This window comes from Pituophis catenifer, unplaced genomic scaffold (genome assembly GCF_029215685.1).
Source record: "Pituophis catenifer annectens isolate HBS135680 unplaced genomic scaffold, rPitCat1.0.hap2 SCAF_7, whole genome shotgun sequence".
NCBI lineage: Eukaryota > Metazoa > Chordata > Lepidosauria > Squamata > Colubridae > Pituophis > Pituophis catenifer.
In genome coordinates, this window is record NW_027256887.1 from 6,580,515 (window position 1) to 6,601,755 (window position 21,241).

A 21,241-nucleotide genomic window follows, 5' to 3' on the forward strand; every position below is an offset into this window, starting at 1 on the left:
AGAATGTGTTTCGTTTTTTAATTTTTTTTCTGGACCTCCCTGCGTCGTCAGTTCGATCGGACAGATTATCGGGGCGGAGGGAGGCAGCGGCGTCTATCCTGGAATAGCCAAGTGGTGTCAGGATGGCCGGCCGTTCGGTGAAATGGGAATAAAAATCATCCCTTCTAGTCCTGAATGTTTTAACTGTTGTCACAAAATTTCTCAAGTGTCTTCTTAAATCTCCCATGAGAGCTCGCTGAAAGTTATCAGTCGCGAAGCCAATACATGCCGCTACAGAGTCGGTCGTAATCTGGGAGCTGTTCAAGAGGCCCTGGAATAAGAAAAGGGAAGCTTATTACTCGGTATCAAAGCTTGCAAAATGTAGTACGGTGGCTTAGAAGCGGAGCTTTTGCCTCACAATCGGGAGGCTGTGAGTTCGATCCTAGGTGTTTCTCTCTCTGGGCACAATGAAATAAATCTGCTGAACAAAACTCCGCATTGGTGACAAGAAAGGCATCCGGCCAGTAAACTGAGCTCCATTCAGTTGCCCAAGATTGCACCCCGCAAGGGATTACGGGGACTTTAAAAGATGATGATGAAAGCTTACAAAATGATTAAAAAACCAAAACTGCAGGCAGTCCTTGACTTACAACAGTTCATTAAGTGACCGTTCAAAGTTACAAAATCACTGAAAAATGTAACTAATGACCATTTTTCACCATCACCTTTTTTTTTTTTTTTAATTTGATTTATATGCCGCCCTTCTCCGGAGACCTTTGCCGCGTCCCCATGATCACATGATCAAAATTCAGCTGTTTGGCAACCGACTCAGATTTACGACGGTCGCAGTGTCCCGAGGTCATGCGATCCCCCCTATGCGACGACCTGACGAGCAAAGTCAAGGGGGAAGCCGGATTCATTTTTAACAACCGGGTTACTAACTTATCAACTGCAGTGATTCGCGTAACGATGGTGGCAAGAAAGGCCGTAACATGAGGCAAAAAAATAACAAATATCTCACTTGGCAACAGAAATGGGGCTCAATCGTCGTAAACCGAGGACTACCAGTGTATAATTAAAATACTTACCCACTGCTGCAACCGCCGGACGCTTATTATAGATGTACTTGGTACACACTTCCTTGATTGTCTGAGCATCAACGGCCTGAAATGGGAAATAAGAGTGATTTTGAAAAAAATTTAAAGAGCAATTGAACAGTTTACAGCCGTGATGGCGAACCTATGGCACGCGTGACATAACGGGACTCATTACGCACAGTCACTCAAGCCCTCGTCATTTCCCGACTTGACTACTGCAATGCTCTCTACATGGGGCTCCCCTTGAAGTGCACCCGGAAGCTCCAACTGGTCCAGAATGCGGCCGCGCGAGTAATTATGGGAGCAACATGGCGCTCACATGTAACACCTTCTACGCGAGCTGCACTGGCTTCCAGTGGCCTTCCGAGTGCGCTTCAAGGTGTTGGTTCTTACCTTTAAAGTGCTCCATGGTTTAGGACCTGAGTACTTACGAGACCACCTGCTGCAACCGATAACCTCCCACCAACCAATACGCTCTCATAGAGTAGGCCTACTCATAGTACCATCATTAAAACAATGTCGTCTAGTAGTTCCAAGGGAGAGAGCCTTCTCTGTGGGGGCACCTACTCTTTGGAACAAAATACCCCCTGGAATACGAATAATCCCAGATCTTCGCACTTTCCGACGTGCCCTGAAGACTTTTCTGTTTCAACAAGCAGGGCTAGCAGAAACATCTAAATTCTATGCCAGGGTCTTAGCAGATACACCAAGTTAACTCAATTTATTATTTACTGTTTATTAATATATATATATATATATATATATATATATATATATATATATATATATATATATATATATAAACCCTACGAAGAAGTAAGAAAATTGGATATATATATATATATATATATATATATATATATATATATATATATATATATGTATATGAAATCTTAATCTGTTCACCGCCCTGAGTCCTTCGGGAGAAGGGCGGTATAGAAATTAAATAAATAAATAAATAAATAAATAAATAAATAAATAAATAAATATTGATGGGCACACGAGCGTTGTCCTAGCTCAGCTCCAGCACCCATGCGCACGCTGGCCAGCTGATTTTTGGGCCTTCTGGGCCCAACGGAAGTCAGCAAACGGGCTGTTTCCGGCCTCCAGAGGGTCTCTGGGGAGGTGGGGAAGGCTGTTTTTGCCCTCCTCGGGTTCCTAGAAAGCCTCTGGAGCCTGGGGAGGGCAAAAAAACCGAGCCTACCGGGCCCACCGGGCCATCACATGCCAAAAGCAGGGGGAACGGGGGGGGGGGGGGTTTGCACATGCATGCATGGGGGGGCAGGGCGCATAGAATTATGGGTGTGGGCACGCACGCGCGCAACCACCCCGCACCCCCCCCCAGCTTTTGGCACGCGATGGCAAAAAGATTAGCCATCACTGGTCTACGGCCTGTCAACTGACCTTCAGTTTTTATAGACGAAAACGGCCAAAACTTTTGACAGAAGGAAAACTTACAATTGTGTCACACCACACAAACTAAAGAAAGGGAAAAGAGGAGGAGGAGGAGGAGAAGGTTGTGTTGGGTACGTTTGTCGCCTTGGGCTCTTTGTAAAAAATAAAGGTGGAATCCAAGCTTTTTGCAGAAGGGGAATTTACAATTGTGTCACACCACACACAAACTTAAGAATTGTGTCACACCACACAAACGTAAAAGAGGCTGATAAGTGCTGGTAAAGCTCGCTCTCGGCCCAATCCACCTCGCAGGGTTGTTGTGGGGAAAACAGGAGGAGGGAAAAGCGTGTTGGGTATGTTAGTCGTCTTGAGTTATTGGTAAAAGTAACAAAGGCGGGCGGCAAATAAGTGAATAAAATAATTAAATATTATTTTAAATAAATAATATAATTTAAGATTTCCCTTCAGCCGGCGGAAAGTCTCGCAATGAGAAGATTTACACCTGGTACAGCACACCTGGTACAATTGGACAGATTTATGAACGCGCACATCAAAACGTTCCTTACTTCAATTCTTGCTTCGAGTTCGGGAATTGGGATCCGGCGATTGTAGCACAACATTTGGCGCCCGATGTCTTCACAAATGGGAGTGGAACCTAAGAGGACAGATGCTTAGCATGCCTGTAAATGAATTAAACAGCACGGGGGAGGGAAAATAAACCCCCAACCAACTATAGATCATACCATCTAGTTGTAACAGCATATTTGTCTTGAGGAGATTCTTCGCACGGGCTACTTCGCTTTCGGTAACACTGGTGCACAGACGTATCCTGTAAGAGAAAGATGATTAGTGATTGACAGCTGCCATTTCCCTTTGTACAATCTGGTTTGGTTTTCCCCGGGAATTATTAAAACAATTTGTCTGGAATACAGGTAGTCCTCATATTACGACCGCAATTGAGCCTAACGTTTCTCTTGCTAAGCGAAACATTGGCTAAAAGTCCGTTTTGTCCCATTTTACGACCTTCCCCCCCATAGTTTTTAAGTGAATCCCTGCAGTCGTTAAGCTAGTAACACGGTTGTTAAGTGAATCTAGCCTCTTCATTGACACTGCTGGTCAGAAAATCGCAAATGATCCCATCATAAGTGTGAGTCAGTTGCCAAGCGTCTTGAATTTTGATCACGTGACTACGGGGATACTGCAACGGTCGGTGAGAAAAAAACGGCCATAAGTCACCTTTTTTTCAGTGCTGTTGTAACTTCGAATGATCGCTAAGTGAACTGCCGTACATCGAGGACTACCTGTGTTAGGGAATGGCTATTGCCTAACTGGTTGGGTTGGCAATATATATAAACCATCAAGGCATGTTTGCAGTCAAATGTAATGTATAGCTTTAAGACTGTAATGCTGTATTGCATCATACAGTATTCTGATTGGCTAGCTCTGTAGCCAAGGTATTTAAGAGGAAGCTTGAATCATGGCTTATTTTTTTCTTATTATATTATTATTGCTACCTCTGCTCCTCTCTGCCTGTTCTCTCTGCATGATCACTGCCTGATCATTGCTACTTGTTGTTTTCTACTGTTTTACTGATTGTTTTATTGCTGTACTTGTTCCTGTTTGCAATTCCAAAAAGAACTGTTTTATTGCATATGACCACAACAACTGGTAAGAAGACTTTGTTCTTGGAATATCCCTGGATTGACAATTTAACTATCTTTATCTGTGTATGACCTGGATTGTTTATTGGACTTTGCTTTACTTTTTCCTAAAAGTAAAAGAATATCACAACTCAGTGTGTCTGTGTATTGATAGTGCTTATTCACAATCACTCTCAGCCGTTTCTCATGTGCACAACCTTGTTACTCAAGGGTTACTCTGCGCATATTCCTTAACAACCTGTCTCACTGCAGAGGGGCTTGTTGGTTGCAATTCAAAAGCAAAGTTACTTTCCTCACCATTCCCTCTGAACATAGTGCATCATATCCTCTAAAGTGGCTCCTTCGCAAACCATATAAAGACCCCACAGTCCTGTATCCGTGTAACACGTGTTGAAAGACTGGAAGCTGTGACAAAGGTTGCCATGACACGCAGCTTGGGCGAGCTTGCTGGACAGGTTCTGTTCAAAGAGAGAAGGAAGACAAGCTTGTCAATGCCCCTCAGAGCTTAGAGAAACTGAAAAGGTTCAGCCCATCATCACCCCTTCCCAATTTATTCCCAGGTCGGCCCCCATGGGCCGGATTTGAGCACCCCACGGGCCACATCTGGCCCGCGGGCCTTGAGTTTAACACCCCCTGTTTTATTAGAAGCCACCCTAGGAACAAAGCACAAATTCTTTAAAACTGCCCAGTGCCAACTCACCATTCCCCCGCCGAAAGAACGATCCCAGTTGCCAATGAGTGTGTTTGCCACCATCAGAGGAATGGTGTCTGGGTGACACCAGCCAGCTGCTTCCACCGCAATGGCCAGGTGGGCCAGAGGCATTTTGTCATCTCGCACTCGGATCTGATCAATCGGGACACAGGAACGCAATGAACAAAACGGCCCAGAGAAGTTAACCTAACAGCCATTCCCGAACAATTACAGTTTCACAATCGAATGAATACTAAAACTTGCAATTTTGTTCCAATAACTCAATTGAGCAGTAATCCACAAACCCCTGGAAGATCTTAACACCCTGTTGTGGCTCCGTTACCTGAGCCTGTGTCATTGGCAGGAGAGGACTCCGAGAGTGAAGGAGAGGAGCGTGCCCGAGATTAGGCTGAGTCACTGGACCACACCCCACAGGGTATAAAAGGGAGCGTGGTGGCCAGTCAAACCTTGTGACGAACAAAGCTGAAAGCTTCCATGCCATTCTGCATTGCCGGACTTTTGCTATAGACTTTGCTGGATTATTTTTGGACTTGATTGACTCTGTAATTATTGAGCTGTTTCCTTTGATGTACCAGAAGCGGGGAGAAGTTATCTCTCCTCTTTGTAAGTAATAAACTCTTGGCAGGCAGCCACTAGGTTGTTGCCAAGTTCCGTTATCATAAGGAAAAGGATTTTGCCGGCTGGTTTGGTCTTTAACTCCTGAACGTCTGTTGGTGTGTGTGCGTGTGGGACGGGGACAGAACACACCCATGTGGGAGACCTCCAAGAGAAAATTGAGCTGTAAGAGTTGACACGAAATCTCCAATAAAGTTAAAGATGTAAGTAATGTAGCGGTTGGCAGAAAACAACATTTAATGAAGTGGAAATCAGGAGACTGTGAATTCTAGTCTCCTCAGGTATGAAAGCGAGCTGGGTGACTTTGGACCGATCACCAGGTGACAGGGAATTCTAGTCCCACCTTAGCAGTGGTGGGTTTCAAAATTTTTTACTATCGGTTCTGTGGGCGTAACTCGGTGGGCGTGGCTTGGTGGGTGTGGCAGGGGAAGGATACTGTAAAATCTCCATTCCCACCCCACTCCAGAGGAGGGTTGCTGCAAAATCCACATTTCCTCTCTTATCAGGTGGGACTCAGGAGGCGGAGAATAGATGGGGGTGGGGCCTGTCAGAATTTTTACTACCAGTTCTCCGAACTACTCAAAACGTCCGCTACCGGTTCTCCAGAACTGGTCAGAACCTGCTGAAACCCACCTCTGCACCTTAGAAATGAAAGCCAGCTGGGTGACTTTGGGCCAATCTCCACCCAATTCACCTCACCAGGTTGTTATTGCGGGAAAACAGGAGAAGGAAGGAGCATTAAGAATGTATTGATTTACTTATAAAATAATAAAGGCGAAATAAAACCTAATAGATAAAAAGAAGACTATTAAAAAAATCATCAAAGCAACCCAAAAAACTGAACTACTGTGTTTCTCCGAAAATAAGGACTCTTGTCTTATATTTTTTTTGAACCCTGAAATAAGCACTTGGCCTTATTTTCACGAAGGTGTTATTATTTTGGGGCGCATGGAGCGAGATGGGGCTCCTTTTGCTGTCTTACCTGATTTCCAGCTCTGTGTTTAAATATTTTTGGGGAGAGCTTATTTTTGGGGGGGAGATTTATTTTATTTATTTATTTTAATTTAATTTAATTTGTATACAGCCCTACTCCCGTAGGACTCAGGGTGAACAGGCACCGAGTAAAACATGTAAAATACAAAAATTAAGAGCAGAAATAAAATCGAATTAAATCAATTTAGTCCAAGACAAATTTAAAACCCCAGGTTAAGAACAAATTAAAATTTACATTAAAATTTACATTAAAAAAAGAATGGGAAAGGTTAGGCCAGACCAGCCTGGTGAAATAAAAAGATCTTAAGTGCGCGGCGGAAGGTGCGTAGATCCGGGATTTTTTTATTTATTTATTTATTTATTTATTTATTATTTATTTATTTATTTATTTATTGCGATTTATATGCCGCCTTTCTCCCTAGGGACTCAAGGCGGCTTACAAAATGACAACTTCAATACAAATCACAATACAATACCAAATTAAAATCAGTAACCCAATTAAAAAACGATTTAAAATTATACCAGTGTACCCCCAAACGGATCAATTTAATTGGCGGAAGAGCCACGTCTTCAGCTCGCGACGGAAGGAAAGAAGGTTGGGGTCTGTCCTGAGCTCGGTGGGCAATCCATTCCAGAGGGTCGGGGCTCCCACAGAGAACGCCCTCCCCCTGGGGGTCGTCAGCCGACATTGTTTGGCCGACGGCACCCTGAGGAGGCCGACTCTGTGAGAGCGCACAGGACGATGGGAGAACGGCTGGAGATGGTCCTGCAAGTACCCCGGGCCTAAGCCATGAAGGGCTTTATAGGTGAGCACCAGCACCTTGAAACGTATCCGGAGTGCCACCGGTAGCCAGTGCAGCTCACGCAGGAGAGGTGTTACACGGGAGTATCTAGACGCCCCCGTAACTACCCGCGCGGCTGCATTTTGGACTAGCTGAAGCCTCCGGACACATCCCAAGGGCAGCCCCATGTAGAGGGATCCTCCGTATCTCCGGATTTATTTCAGCGGATGCGCTCAAAAGCCCGATTGGGCTTATTATCAGGGGAGGTCTTATTTTCGGGGAAACAGGGTAGTGATGCCACATATGCAGTCCGACGGCTCAGACTGCATTGAAAGAAATGAGCTATCCTTCTCACACTTCTCTGTAGTTTTCATGGTCAAGCTAAAAGCTACACTAACCAAATCTGCTAACCAACCATATTTTGGGAGGCTGCTGTGTCTCAGGCACCTTTGAGAAGAGAAAAACCTCCACTTACTTCACTGCCGGTGAACTGGCAAGGGGGCAAAACCGGAGCGCCTTCTTTCTTAATGGAGGGCAAGTTGCCAAAATGGTATTTCGCCAGCTCAAGCAATTCCCCGTGAGCAACTCCTAAATCGGCGACATACGGATTAGAACATAGACAGATTGCAGGAGGATGTGTTCAGAGTTTTCCATTTAGTGGCAAAAATCAGAATAATAAAGGAGAATATTTGTAGCTCAGGATTGAACTGAAGGGTCCTTGGTGGTCTCTGAGCTTGGTTGATTTCTTGCAGGTGTTTTGTTATCCAAACTAGGTAACATCATTGGTGCTCCAATACAGTACAGTATTACTGATGATGTTATCTAGATAGGTAATGAAACGTCTGCGAGAAAACAAGCAAGCTCAGAGAGCATCAAGGTCCACTCATGATAATAACTGGCTGACTACACCATACCTTAATTATTCTATCTGTCCAATTCTCCTTGGTCTGGTTCGGGTAGCACCATAACAGTTGCTATATACCGTATTTTTCAGAGTACAAGGCAGTCCGGACTATAAGACGCACCTACTTTTTTGGGGGGAGGAAAACAAGAAAAAAAAATCCGCCTCCCAGCAATTTGCCTCCTTGCAGCAAACAGCCTGTTTCAGTTTCAGTTTCATTTTCAACGCAGCCTGATTAGCACGAGAACAAAAAAATCTGCCTCCCAGCAATTTGCCTCCTTGCAGCAAACAGCCTGTTTCAGTTTCAGTTTCATTTTCAACGCAGCCTGATTAGCACGAGAACAAAAAAATCTGCCTCCCAGCAATTTGCCTCCTTGCAGCAAACAGCGGAGGCCCACGTGGCAATAGGCAATGGCAATCCCTGCAGCCTGAAACAGCTGATGGTCGGGAGGCCGATCCAACCGACAATCAGCTGCTTGCGCTAATCAGGTTGTGCGGAAGCTGAAAGGGGCTGTTTGCTGCAAGGAGATAAATTGCTGGGAGGTGGGGGCCGGCGGGGCTACATTCGGTGTATGACGCACCCAAATTTTCACCCTTTTTTAAGGGGGGAAAGGTGCATCTTATATTCTGAAAAATACGGTATTTTAAAATCAGTCTTTTTTTATATATAACTTGAAGCTCATGCATCATCATAACAGAAATGTTTTCCAAGCCTTTCCATCTTTCCCCCTACAACTCTCTATGTTGAACAAAAGGGAAAATCATTAATTCCGTACAGTATTTATTTGTTTGTTTCTTTATAGTCGATCGCCCGTATTTAATCCTTGTTCCCTGCTAAGGGCCAACAGCTCCAGAGTATTGGTTCTTAGGCATTTTCAAAAAAAAAAACAACCTAACAATGATGCTAAGCAGAAGGGAAAAGAAACCTAAAATAAATCATGCTTATATTACAGATCAGCAGGACTGGGTCACACCTACCTCCCGCAGACGCCAAGACAATTCTTGGTCCTTTGTAATGCGTTGTTATATATTCCACCAAATCACTGCGGTTAATGGACCTAAAACAGGAGTGAAACCAAGGAATGAAAAAAAAAATCACGCAAAGGAAAAAAAAGCAAAAACGCTATTATAAATACAGGTGGTCCTCAACTTACAACAGTTCATTTAGTGACCTTTCAAAGTTACAACGGTACTGAAAAAAGGACCGTTTTTCACGCTTACGACCGTTGCAATATCCTCCTAGTCACATGAGCAAAATTCGAATGCTTGGCAACCGGCTCATATTTATGACGGCTTTGTCACACGATCCTCTTTTGCGACCTTCTGACAAAAGCAAAGTCAATGGGGAAGCCGAATTCGCTTAATTGCTAACTGAGTAACTGCAGTGATTCACTTAACAGCCGTGGCAAGAAAAGTCATAAAATGGGGCACAATTCATTTAACAACTGTCTCACTTGGCAACATAAATTCTGGGCTCAACTGTGGTCGTAAGTCGAGGACCACCTGTATGAGTAGTCTTCAACTTACAGGTGTAATTGAGCCTGGAATTGCCGTATTTTTCAGACTGTAAGATGTACTTGTTTGTCTCCCAAAAGGGGCCGGAAATGTCTGTGCGTTTTATAGACCGAAGCCCCGCCCACCCGCCAGCCAGCTGTTTTTTTGGCCTCCGCATGCCCTGTTTTGGGGCCTTTTTTGAGCCTTTTTCAGGCCTTTTTTGGGCCCGTTTTTGAGGCTTTTTTTGGCCCGTTTTTTCTGAAAGGCAGGAGTGGCTACTCAGGAGGAGGAGGTCCCCGCAAGAGTTAAGGCTTGAGGATAATTGGCCACTCCCTTAGCCTATTTAAGTCACATGCGGTTAGTAAGTTTCTTGCTGGAAACAACTTGTAATTATCATCAGAGCATTTTTGGAAAAGTCTTATGGTATCTTGCTTTCTGGGCTGGTTGCCAACCTTTTACCGAACTTTGGTTTATTCTTGCTACTTAATAAATTTGATAAGGACCATTGGTGTGTGTTAATATCCTCGGGAATCCGGAGCTGGGGCAGAACAGTAATGCGCTTCAAACATAAATGGTCCGGAAAAGCTTACAAACGGTGTTTTATCTAACTATTTTCTTTGATTTCCCACTGGAAGAACCAGAATTTGTAAGTTCTGCCAAAGTGCCATAAAGGAACCTGCAGGCTGTTGATGGTCAGTCTCTGACTTAAAAAGAGCTGAGACTGTGAGAGCTACTGTTGTGGCTTGTCGGCCACCGGCCCCTCCAGCAGCCGAATCAGAGGAGGAGGAGGAGGAGGTGTGGGAGTCAGGGTCAGCATCAAGGCAACCTGGGAGCTCCGAGGGGGAAGAGGGAATGGAGCTGACAGAGGGAGAGACAGAGTAGGAGCCTGGGCCGTCCGTCAGCCCTCAGATGGAGAGTCAACAGCCCCCAGGTCTGGAAGTGGCTGATGAGGAAGAGGAGGAACAGCTGGGTCCAGTGCCTGACGCGCGGATGCACAGAAGGCAGAAGAGAGGAGAGCAGTGGAAATCTATGGGCCGGTCCTTGGGACGGAAGAGCCACCGCTGCTAGCGAAGCCCCACCCTAGCTCTGGGGATAAAAGGCAGGGGGCGGAGATGAAACACCTACTTAATGTTCTCGGTGGGTCCTAAAATCGTCCGTCCCAGGGCTGTGTTTTGGTAAGCGGTGGCATGAAGATAATCGAAGACCACTTCCTGTAGGTTGGTCTCTACTTCCTGCATTTCCCGAAGGATCACGCCTCGTTCCCGCTCAATCTCGGCCTCCCCCAAGGTGCTGTTCTGTATGATGTCAGCAAGAATCTCGACCGCTGAAGTCAAAAGACAAGACGGAATAATCATCATATATATACATATACATATACATATATATACACAAAAAATTAAAATCTCGGGTGTTTTCCCGCGTCACTGTAAATAAGTTGGCTAAAATATTTAAAATCCTGTTAAAATCCCAGCTTAAAATCTTCTAAAAATCCTTACAGAGCACCCTGCAAGGTCCTTTAAAACCTCAGCTAAAATCCTACCAGTGACTTTAAAAGTTTTTCTTAAAGCAACGTTTCGACAGGCTCACAACTCTGTCACCTTCAGGCTCTGTTTCATTTCATTTCCATAGCTTCTAAATGAAACAGAGCCTGAAGATGACAGGGTTGTGAGCCTGTCGAAACGTTGCTTTAAGAAAAACTTTTAAAGTCACTGGTAGGATTTTAGCTGAGGTTTTAAAGGACCTTGCAGGGTGCTCTGTAAGGATTTTTAGAAGATTTTAAGCTGGGATTTTAACCAGGATTTTAAATATTTTAGCCAACTTATTTACAGTGACGCGGGAAAACACCCGAGATTTTAATTTTTTGCATATGCACACCCGCGAAAACTTAAGAAGACATATATATATATACACGGTTACAAAATACAAAAGAATCCCATTTAATTCTAATAAGCTAAGGACATGTTTAATTGGGGGAATTATTAAACATAGGTAGCCTTTGAACAGTTCATTTAGTGACTGTTCAAAGTTACAACGGCACTGAAAAAAAGCGACCGTTTTTCACCGTTTTTAACGACCGTTGCAGCATCCCCGTGGTCACATGGTCAAAAATTCAGATGCTTGGCAACTGACCAATATTTATGACGGCTGCAGCATCCCAGGGCCATGTGATCCCCTTTGGCAGCTTTAGCCACCTATTGAGTCTTTCCAAGGATCTGGGATAGGTAGATCTGGGTGTCGGATGGTGTTAGATCATTGCAGGATGTAAGCTATTCCAAGGAAAGCTGCCTTTTGCAATTGACCGATAGGGAATTTTGTCGATGCCGATGGTATTCAAGTGGTGCGCCAGCTCTTTTGGGATTGCACCCAACTAGCCTGCTACTATTCGTACTGCCTTTCCTTTATTTATTTTTATTAAATTTACAGGTAGTTCTCAACTGATGACCAGAATTGAGTCCGAAATTGATGTTGCTAAGTGAGACAGTGAGTGTTGCCCAGTTTTATCCCAAAGGGGATCATGTGATCCCGGGACACTGCAACCATCATAAATGTGAACCAGTTGCCAAGCATCTGAATTTTGATCATGTGACCATGGGGATGCTGCAACGGTCGTTAAGTGTGAAAAATGGTCAAAAGTCACTTTTTTCAGTGCCGTTCTCATTTCGAACGGTCACTAAGCGAACTGTCGTAAGTGGAGGACTACCTGTATTTGCCACCCATCTTTGAGGTGACTCTGAGTGGAATATGCGTAAGAAAGCATGGCTAGCATATAATCACCCCATATTTAATACGTGGTTTGCCAAGCAGAACGTTTTTGTTTTGTCCTTTAATGACCCCATAATCCCTTGCAGGGTGGAGTCGGGGCAACTGAATGGAGTTGAGGGTTTACTGGCCGGATGCCTTTCTTGTCTCCAATGAGGAGTTTTGTTCAGTAGATATATTCTCATTGTGCCCAGAGAGAGAAATATCTGCCTCTACCTAGGATCGAACTCACAGCCTCCTGATTGTGAGGCGAGAGCTCCGCCTCTAGGCCACCGCACCACTCGTTTGCCAAGCAGAACATAATAATAAATAATTTTTTTAAAAATAATTACCTCTCGGCAAGTCTTTCGAGAAAGCCTTTGCGTAATACACAGTTTGTTCTCTCGAGGTGTACGCGTTAAGGTGAGCGCCCATGTTCTCAATCTCTAGCTCCAGATCCAGCTGAGATCGTTTTTTGGTGCCCTGCGATTTAAGGATCTGCAATTATTTCAACGGGAGACGCGACAGAAATAGGGGGGGAAAAGACATTATTGCCTGGGTCTTCCATCTTAGACCAACGCAGCAGGTGCGCAGCTGGGATTTCAAAGGACTCTGGAAACCGCCAGTTCCATCCTAAAAATTCAGACAGCTGACCTATTTACAGGAAGCAAAAGCAGCGGGACAGGTAATACATAAAAAGTAGCAGGGGATTTGAGAAGCTGGCAATTTTGACAGCACTCGATGAGCCCTTAAACCAGAGGTCTACAACCTTACACACTCAAAGAGCCATTTGGACCCGTTTCCCACAGAAAAGAAAACACCGGGAGTCACAAAAACCCTTCCCGTGCCTGATTATTTCTTGAGCGGCCACAAAACTAGCATATGTAGTTGAATTAAACGTTCTGTTTTCTTCTGAAACTTTTCTTTTCTTGGATTTATCCATGGTTGGCCTACCCGGGGTTGAAAAGCTCAATAAATCATGTGCCGGTGGGTGTCGCACATTGGCGGTTGCGACGCATATTTTGAGTGACAGAGAGCCGCAGCAGAGGGGTGAAAGAGCCACATGTGGCTCCAGAGCCGCAGGTTGCTGACCCCTGCCTTAAACAGATGCCAAAATAGAGGATATTGGCCAAGCTCAAAATATCCATTTGCAGTCATCAAAGTGCTGAAGTTTTTCCCCCTGCTTTTCGGGATGGCGGCTACGAGGATTGTTCATAAAGTAAAGGTAAAAGTTCCCCGTCTCACATATGTGCTAGTCGTTCCTGACTCTAGGGGGCGGTGCTCATCTCCGTTTCAAAGCCGAAGAGCCAGCGCTGTCTGAAGTCGTCTCCGTGGTCATGTGGCCGGCATGACTAAACGCCAAAGGTGCATGGAACACTGTTCCCTTCCCACCAAAGGTGGTCCCTATTTTTCTACTTGCATTTTTTACATGCTTTCGAACTGCTAGGTTGGCAGAAGCTGGGACAAGGAATGGGAGCTCACCCCGTTACGCGGCACTAGGGATTCGAACCGCTGAACTGCCGACCTTTCGATCGACAAGCTCAGCGTCTTAGCCACTGAGCCACCACGTCCCTTTTTATTGTCCATATGTTATAGTAAAAAAAATAGGAGAAGAGAGCTGGAAGGGACCTTGGAGGTCTTCTAGTCCAGCCCCCTGCTCAAGCAGGAGAACCTATACCAGTGATGGCTAACCTTTTTGCCATCGCGTGCCAGGAAGGGGGGGGCGGGGGAGGTTCGCGAGCGTGCACGTGCCCACACCCATAATTCTATGCGCCCTGCCCTGCGCATGCATGCATGTCCCTGCCCCCCGCTCCTGGCACACAATGGCCCGGTAGGCCCATTTTTCTTTCTCACCTGGCTCCAGGTCCTCTCTATGCATCTGGGGAGGGCAAAAACAGCCTTCCCCACCCCCCCGGAGGCCCGAAACGGCCTGTTTCCCAACTTCCGGTTGGACACGAAGTGACATTTTTTGTTGTCCCCAGCCTCCAGAGACTACTAGAGAGGCTGAGCTGGCGTGCCAGGTGACATGGCTCCGTGTGCCACCTGTGGCACGCGTGCCATAGGTTCGCCATCACGGACCTATACCATCTCAGACAAGTGGCTGTCCAGTCTCTTCTTAAAAACCTCCAGTGATGGAGCGTCCATGATTTCTGAAGACAAGCTGTCCCGCTGGTTAATTGTCCTCCCTGTTAGGAAGTTTCTCCTCAATTCCAGGTTGCTTCTCTCCTTGATGAGTTTCCACCCATTGCTTCTTGTCCTGCCTTCAGGGGCTTTGGAGAATAATTTGACCCCCTCTTCTTTGTGGCAGCCCCTCCAATACTGGAACACTGCTATCATGACACCCCTAATTCTTCTTTTCTTCAGACTAGCCAGACCCAAAACCTGCAGCCGTTCTTCTTACGGTTTAGTCTCCAGGCCTTTGATCATCTTAGTTGCCCTTCTCTGAACTTTTTCCAAAGTCTCAACTTTGGAAAGTCTCAAATGTTGAGATAGATGCCAACAGCAGGGCCCTTAAAGCTCCATCTTTAATGGCCAGAGCCGGGGGCAAGATGCTAACTCTGTAAACCGCTTAGAGAGGGTGTTGTGGCTCCATCCTCCGAGCCTATCTTATTGGAGGAAGAAGGCTCCGAACATGAAGGAGAGGAGACGGCCAGGCCTCCCTCTCCAGGACCCTCCTCTCTGGCAATGCCTCAGGTGTCTCCCGAAGGAGAAGAGATTGGCCAGGAGCCAGGTGTTTCGGATAGTGACGAAGAAACATTGTGGTTGGACCCACGCCAGCATCGGAGAGACAAGCGTGAGCAGCAGAAAAGGAGGTGTGCCAGAAATTAAGCTGAGTCACTGGACCACACCCCACAGGCTATAAAAGGGAGTGTGGTGGCCATTCGGATTCTGTGACAGACAAAGCTAATCTCTGGCGAGGCACTTGCACCTTCGGACACAACATCTATTTGCCGTGGATTTAATTACAAACTGGACTATTCAAACTGTGTGTATTTTTGTCTGTGTTATCGGAGTAAAAGCTCTTGGCAGGCAGCCACGGAGTTGCTGCCAAGTTCCTTATCACTGACGTTGAGTGTTTGAAGAGTTTATTTAACCCTCGGCTGGCTGGTTGGGTGTGTGCATGGTACGGGGACAGAACAGAGGGCTGTAAAAGCACAATGAAGCAGTATATAAGTCTAAGAGCTATTGCTATTATCTGTTTTTCATGGCTCCCCTCTGGGCTTTTTGGACCACATCTGACAGACATGTTTAATGACCAACTACTGTTATTCTATGATTTATCTCTCCCTATTCAACACAGGCAACACAGGATCCTCATTGGGCTTCCCATACGGCCCAGAAGAATTCTTGTAAAATAAAATAAAAATGCTAGAAGCTACCTCAGGTTTTGTGACGCACCCGGTCAAAAATCAATAAAAGGAATATTGTGTTAAAGAACTTGCCTTAAAAGCCATGTGCTCCAGGAAGTGAGCCGTTCCATTGTTTTTCTCGTTCTCATATCGGCTTCCAGCATCGATCCAAAGGCCCACCTGATTCAAAAGCACATGGGTTTTTTTTTTACTAGAACACTAAAATACGGCTGCAATAAATGCTGAGGAAACGCTGATTTTTTTGCTTCAAATCTTTGTCAAAACGACAAGACACAAAGATAGCATTTTCCTCCCGTGCCATCACTCTGCTGAACACTTAAATTCTCATAGCACTGTCTCATTTCTCCTTTTTCCTACCATCTTCTCCTATTGGTTTCTTATGATTTATCAATTGTTGTTTGTCATGTGTTAATCATGATTAATAATTGTAAACTATAATTTATGAACTATTACCTGCTGTTTATATTACATTGCGAGTTTATGCACCAGAAACAAATTCCTTGTATGTTCAGTCACACTTGGACAATAAAGAATTCTTCCTCTCCTCTCCTCTCCTCTCCTCTCCTCTCCTCTCCTCTCCTCTCCTCTCTCCTATTCTATCCCATCCTATCCTATCTTCTATCCTATCCTATCCTATCCTATCCTCTATCTTTCCTATCCTATCCTATCCTATCTTCTATCCTATCCTATCCTCTATCTTATCCTATCCTATCTCATCCCATCCCATCCTCTATCCTATCCTATCCTATCCTATCCTATCCTATCCTATCCTATCCTATCCTATCCTATCCTCTATCCTATCCTATCCTCTCCTCTCCTCTCCTCTCCTCTCCTCTCCTCTCCTCCTCTCTCCTCTCCTCTCCTCTCCTATATTCTATTCTATTCTATTCTATTCTATTCTATTCTATTCTATTCTATTCTATTCTATTCTATTCTAATTCTAATTCTAATTCTAATCTAATTTTATTTTATATTCTAATTCTAATTCTAATTCTAAACAAATGTTAGCATTTTGTAATAGCAAAGTCACTCTTGTAATGTGCAACGGAAGCTGGGTGGGGCATGAAGCATCAGGAGAAAATGTTCCTTCTGCTAACAGGTCAGTCATTAAGGACTATTTATGGCCACAACTGAACCTGGAATTTTAGTCATAAGTTACAGAGCTCCGTAAGCCATATATGCCCGTGTCATCTTGAGAAAGGACAGCTTTTCGCTGACAAAGGTTACTCTTACTGTACATGTTGTCAGTCCAGAATCTTCAGAAGCTACCCTCAGGCCATTGTCCAGAGTCGAGACTTTTGTTTCGGGGACATTCACCACAATTTGGGGTGCTACTTTGGTAGCCCTATATCGGTTTCTCCCAAGATGGAGGGCCTAGTTTGGGGAAAAGAAAAAAAAAAGTGATTTAAAAAAATATGCAATGTTGTTTTATTTAAGACAAATTAAAAGCAGGGGTGTCAAACTCAAGATCCGACCCGCGGGATGCTAAGATCTGGCCCGCAGGGCGGCCCTGGAAACAACGAAGGACCGGCATGAGGAACCTCTGCCATGCAGCAGCCCTCCATTTTCGGCCGCGACGGCCTCCTGCAGCCCTCTGGCAGTGAAAACGGAGCTCAGGACGGAAAGGAAAAAAGAAAGGAAAAAGGAAAAAGGAAAAAGGAGAAAGGAAAGGAAAGGAAAGGAAAGGGAAGGGAAGGGAAGGGAAGGGAAGGAAAGGAGGGAGGGAGGAAAGGAAAAAAGGAAGGAAGGAAGGAAGGAAGGAAGGAAGGAAGGAAGGAAGGAAGGAGAAAGGAAGAAAGGAAGGAAAAAAGAAAGGAAAAAAGGAAGAAAGGAAGAAAGGAAGGAAAGAAAGAAAAAAGAAAGGAAGGAAGGAAAAAAGAAAGGAAAAAGGAAAGAAAGAAAGAAAGGAAAAAAGGAAGGAAGGAAAGAAAAAAGAAAGGAAAGAAAAAAGGAAGGAAGCAAGAAAGGAAGGAAGGAAAGAAAAAGGAAGGAAGGAAGGAAAGAAGGAAAGAAAGAGGAGAAAGGAAGAAAGGAAGGAAAAAGAAAGGAAAAAAGGAGGGAAGGAAGGAAAGAAAGAAAAAAGGAAGGAAGGAAGGAAGAAGGAAAGAAAGAAAGAAAAAAGAAAGGAAAAAGGAAAAAAGAAAGGAAAAAGGAAAGAAAGAAAGAAAGAAAGAAAGAAAGAAAGAAAGAAAGAAAAAAAGGAAAGAAGGAAGGAAGGAAAGAAAAAAGAAAGGAAGGAAAAAAGGAAGGAAGCAAGAAAGGAAGGAAAGAAAGAAAAAAGGAAGGAAGGAAAGAAAAAAGAAAGGAAGGAAAAAAGGAAGGAAGCAAGAAAGGAAGGAAGGAAAGAAAAAAGAAAGAAAGAAAGAAAGAAAGAAAGAAAGAAAGAAAGAAAGAAAGAAAGAAAGAAAGAAAGAAAGAAAGAAAGAAAGAAACCCACCGGCTAATGTTGTAGGGCAGGGGGTCTACAAATCTACCAGCATGCTTGACTACGGAATTCTGGGAGTTGAAGTTCACAAGTTGCCAACTTTTTTGAGATTCCTGCTAGAGGGGCTGGTAAATATGAACCGCAAGAAACCGCTAGAGGGCACCATTACACCGCCGCTCTTTGGCCGTCTTCCGGTATTCTATCCGCCCAGGCCGCCATTCCCCCGCCAAGAGACTACATCTCCCAAAATGCAGCGCGTTCAAGGCAGGCCGCAGTAAGAAAGCAGCCGAGGCGCTCCAAGCCGGCCTTTTAAAAGCCCGTCACGGTGTGAATCGTCCCTTACCCGCTGTCCGGGGGTTGAACACCGCGTGGTGAGCTGTCCCGGCCGAGTCCAGAAAAGCCGGCGGCCCGCTCGGCAAGCGGCAGACACGGCCGCCGCCATTTTAGCTCGCAAGCGAAGGAATCGGCTGATGAGCCGGGAGCACTTCCGGAAGGGAGAGTCACGTGACCGGAGGGTGGGTGGAAAGGCGGGGCCGAGCCACATGATTGGCATAAAAAAAATGCTGGAGGCGTTTCTGGCTATTTTAAGTGTTTTTATGAGTTTTTCTTTCAATTTCAACCTCACAAGTTAGGCAACCATCCAATAGCAGGAAGCAGCTTCTAGCAGAATCACCCTCTCATGATTCACCATGAGGCTGCAAAAATCCCAAACTTATGAATCCTCAGAATCCAGGATCCATGGATGTTTCCATGATCTTAGTGTGTTAATTTAAGCCTATGTCAAGAGTGGGCAACTGTGGCCAACTTTTACCTGTGGACTTCAACTCCCAGAATTCCTGAGACAGCCAAGCTGGCTCAGGAATTCTGGGAGTTGAAGTCCACAGGTTGTAAAAGGGCCACAGTTGCCCACCCCTGGCCTATGTGATCAATTTATGCCACCTTGGTTCCAAAATGCATTGAAGTTTGATTTATTACAGAGGTCTTCAAACTTGGCAGCTTTAAGACTTGTGGACTTCAACTCCCAGAATTCTCCAGCCTGACCTGGCTGGAGAATTCTGGGAGTTGAAGTCCACAGGTTGTAAAAGGGCCACAGTTGCCCACCCCTGGCCTATATGATCAATTTATGCCACCTTGGTTCCAAAATGCGTTGAAGTTTGATTTATTAGAGGTCTTCAAACTTGGCAGCTTTAAGACTCGTGGACTTCAACTCCCAGAATTCTCCAGCCAGGCTGGCTGGAGAATTCTGGGAGTTGAAGTCCATAAGTCTTAAAGCTGCCAAGTTTGAAGACCTCTGATTTATTATCTCCTTCCACTTATGACTGTAACTTTGCTGCTTGTATCCTTATGATTTATATTGTTTCCTGATTGCTTATTTGTACCTTATGACTATCACTAAGTGTTGTACCTTATGATTCTTGATTGAACGTATCTTTTCTTTTATGTACACTTGAGAGCGTATGCATCACAAATTCCTCGTGTGTCCAATCACACTTGGCCAATAAAAAATTCTATTCTATTCTATTTTATAGCAATTCTGTTTCTTTAGCTTTTCATTCTCACAGGCTGAGCAGCAGTAAGTGCTTGACAAAAAGATCCCTAATAGAATTGGAACAATAGACCCTATTTCCTGACAGTGAGAATAGAATAGAATAGAATAGAATAGAATAGAATAGAATAGAATAGAATAGAATAGAATAGAATAGAATAGAACAGGTAAATGGGGAAAACCACATTCACTTAACAATCATTTGATTTACTTAACAACTACAGTGATTCGCTTCAGTATTGTGGCAAAAATATCGTGAAATGCAGCACAAGTCACTTCAAAACTGCCTCACTTAGCAACAGAAATTTTGGGCTTAGCTATGGTCGTAAATCAAGGAATACCTGTATTCTTTATTTGTGTTCTTTGTATATCCCTCTAAAGAAATAGAGATATTTTGATTTATAGAAACAAGCAGGGTAGAAGGTACATAAAATCTGAATTCCAAATAAATTTTAGACTAGTTCTGTGAAGTTACTAAGTGCAAGTAAACCTTCCTGGCAGCACAATTGTAAACAATAATAAATTAATGGCTTATATGTCCAGTAAATTTTAGCGGTTTTTTAATCTTCCCTTCTCATCATCTCTTCCTTATTCCTTTTAAAACCATTTTACATTAATGTTGGGTTTTGCAAAGTAAGCGCCTAATTGTTACCAGTAAAAATGTCCTTTGGGCAATTACAAAACCAGCCTGTTAACAGTGATAATGGTTTGAGTAATTATTCTTAGCCTACAAATATCCAAGGGTAGATATTCATTAAACCAGAGACTTAATTAAAGCTACTCTAACTCATTCCCAAATTCTAGGCAGCTAGTGTGGTGTACTATTAATATATTATAATTATATATTAATATATGGAATTAAAGGATGTCATATAATACCTGGTATTTAAAAAAAGATTATATATTCTGTCTCTCAATGAACAGCTTTGAAGATAATCAGAGGAGGTTAGGAGCCAAATATAACTTTTCTGAAATAAACATCCAACTGAGTTGAAGTTAACGTTTTATAAAATCATTAAACAAAAGGCGTTGAACCGACTTAATAAACAAAAATAATTTATTGGTGGTTCGGGGTAGTGGCATCTCCAGTTGCAGCATATGGCAAGATAGTTATGTATCATTCATACCACTTTTAGTTTATAATACCAGAAATACCTAAAAAATTACTGTCAGTTTGGTATGCTTTGGTAAAGGTAAAGGTTCCCCTTGCACATATGTGCTAGTCCTTCCCGACTCTAGGGGGCGGTGCTCATCTCCGTTTCCTACCTACCTACCTACCAAAAAAGGTAGGTGCATCTTATACTACGGTGCGTCTTATACTCCGAAAAATACGGTAACTTGCAGCCTTTCGGCCTTGCAATTATCGCAATTATCATAACAAGGACTATTGCTTCAGTTAACGCCTTGCAGGACTCTTGCCTGGACTTTGTGGGGGAACGCAGTTCATTCTCAAAGGGGTTGTCTTTGCAAAGAGTCTGTTTCTTGCTTCTGCGAAGACCGGGTCAGAACAGTAAGTTTGGTCACTAAATGG

The 21,241-nt window shown here is 44.2% G+C and overlaps 1 protein-coding gene across 1 annotated transcript; it reads right to left on the bottom strand.

The window, feature by feature from the left end:
* Positions 1 to 3: 3 nt before the first annotated feature.
* Positions 4 to 18,626, bottom strand: PMPCB (peptidase, mitochondrial processing subunit beta). The gene is made up of 13 exons (XM_070947705.1): positions 18,508 to 18,626; positions 16,973 to 17,113; positions 15,812 to 15,898; positions 12,722 to 12,851; positions 10,755 to 10,953; positions 9,114 to 9,193; positions 7,710 to 7,822; positions 4,833 to 4,976; positions 4,430 to 4,590; positions 3,215 to 3,300; positions 3,038 to 3,126; positions 1,068 to 1,143; positions 4 to 310 (listed from the first exon to the last, which is right to left on the bottom strand). Exons 1-13 carry the CDS (start codon positions 18,604 to 18,606, stop codon positions 246 to 248), a joined length of 1,470 nt encoding a protein of 489 aa, XP_070803806.1. The 5' UTR covers positions 18,607 to 18,626; the 3' UTR covers positions 4 to 245.
* Between the last annotated feature and the right edge of the window lie 2,615 nt (positions 18,627 to 21,241).

Coding starts and splice junctions, on each gene's coding strand:
- PMPCB (XM_070947705.1), bottom strand. CDS start 18,606: ATGGCGGCGGCCGTGTCTGCCGCTTGCCGAGCGGGCCGCCGGCTTTTC. Junction 12,852..15,811: donor TGGAGCACATGGCTTTTAAG/GCAAGTTCTTTA, acceptor CTTAAATCGCAG/GGCACCAAAAAACGATCTCA. Junction 3,127..3,214: donor TATGCTGTTACAACTAGATG/GTATGATCTATA, acceptor CTGTCCTCTTAG/GTTCCACTCCCATTTGTGAA.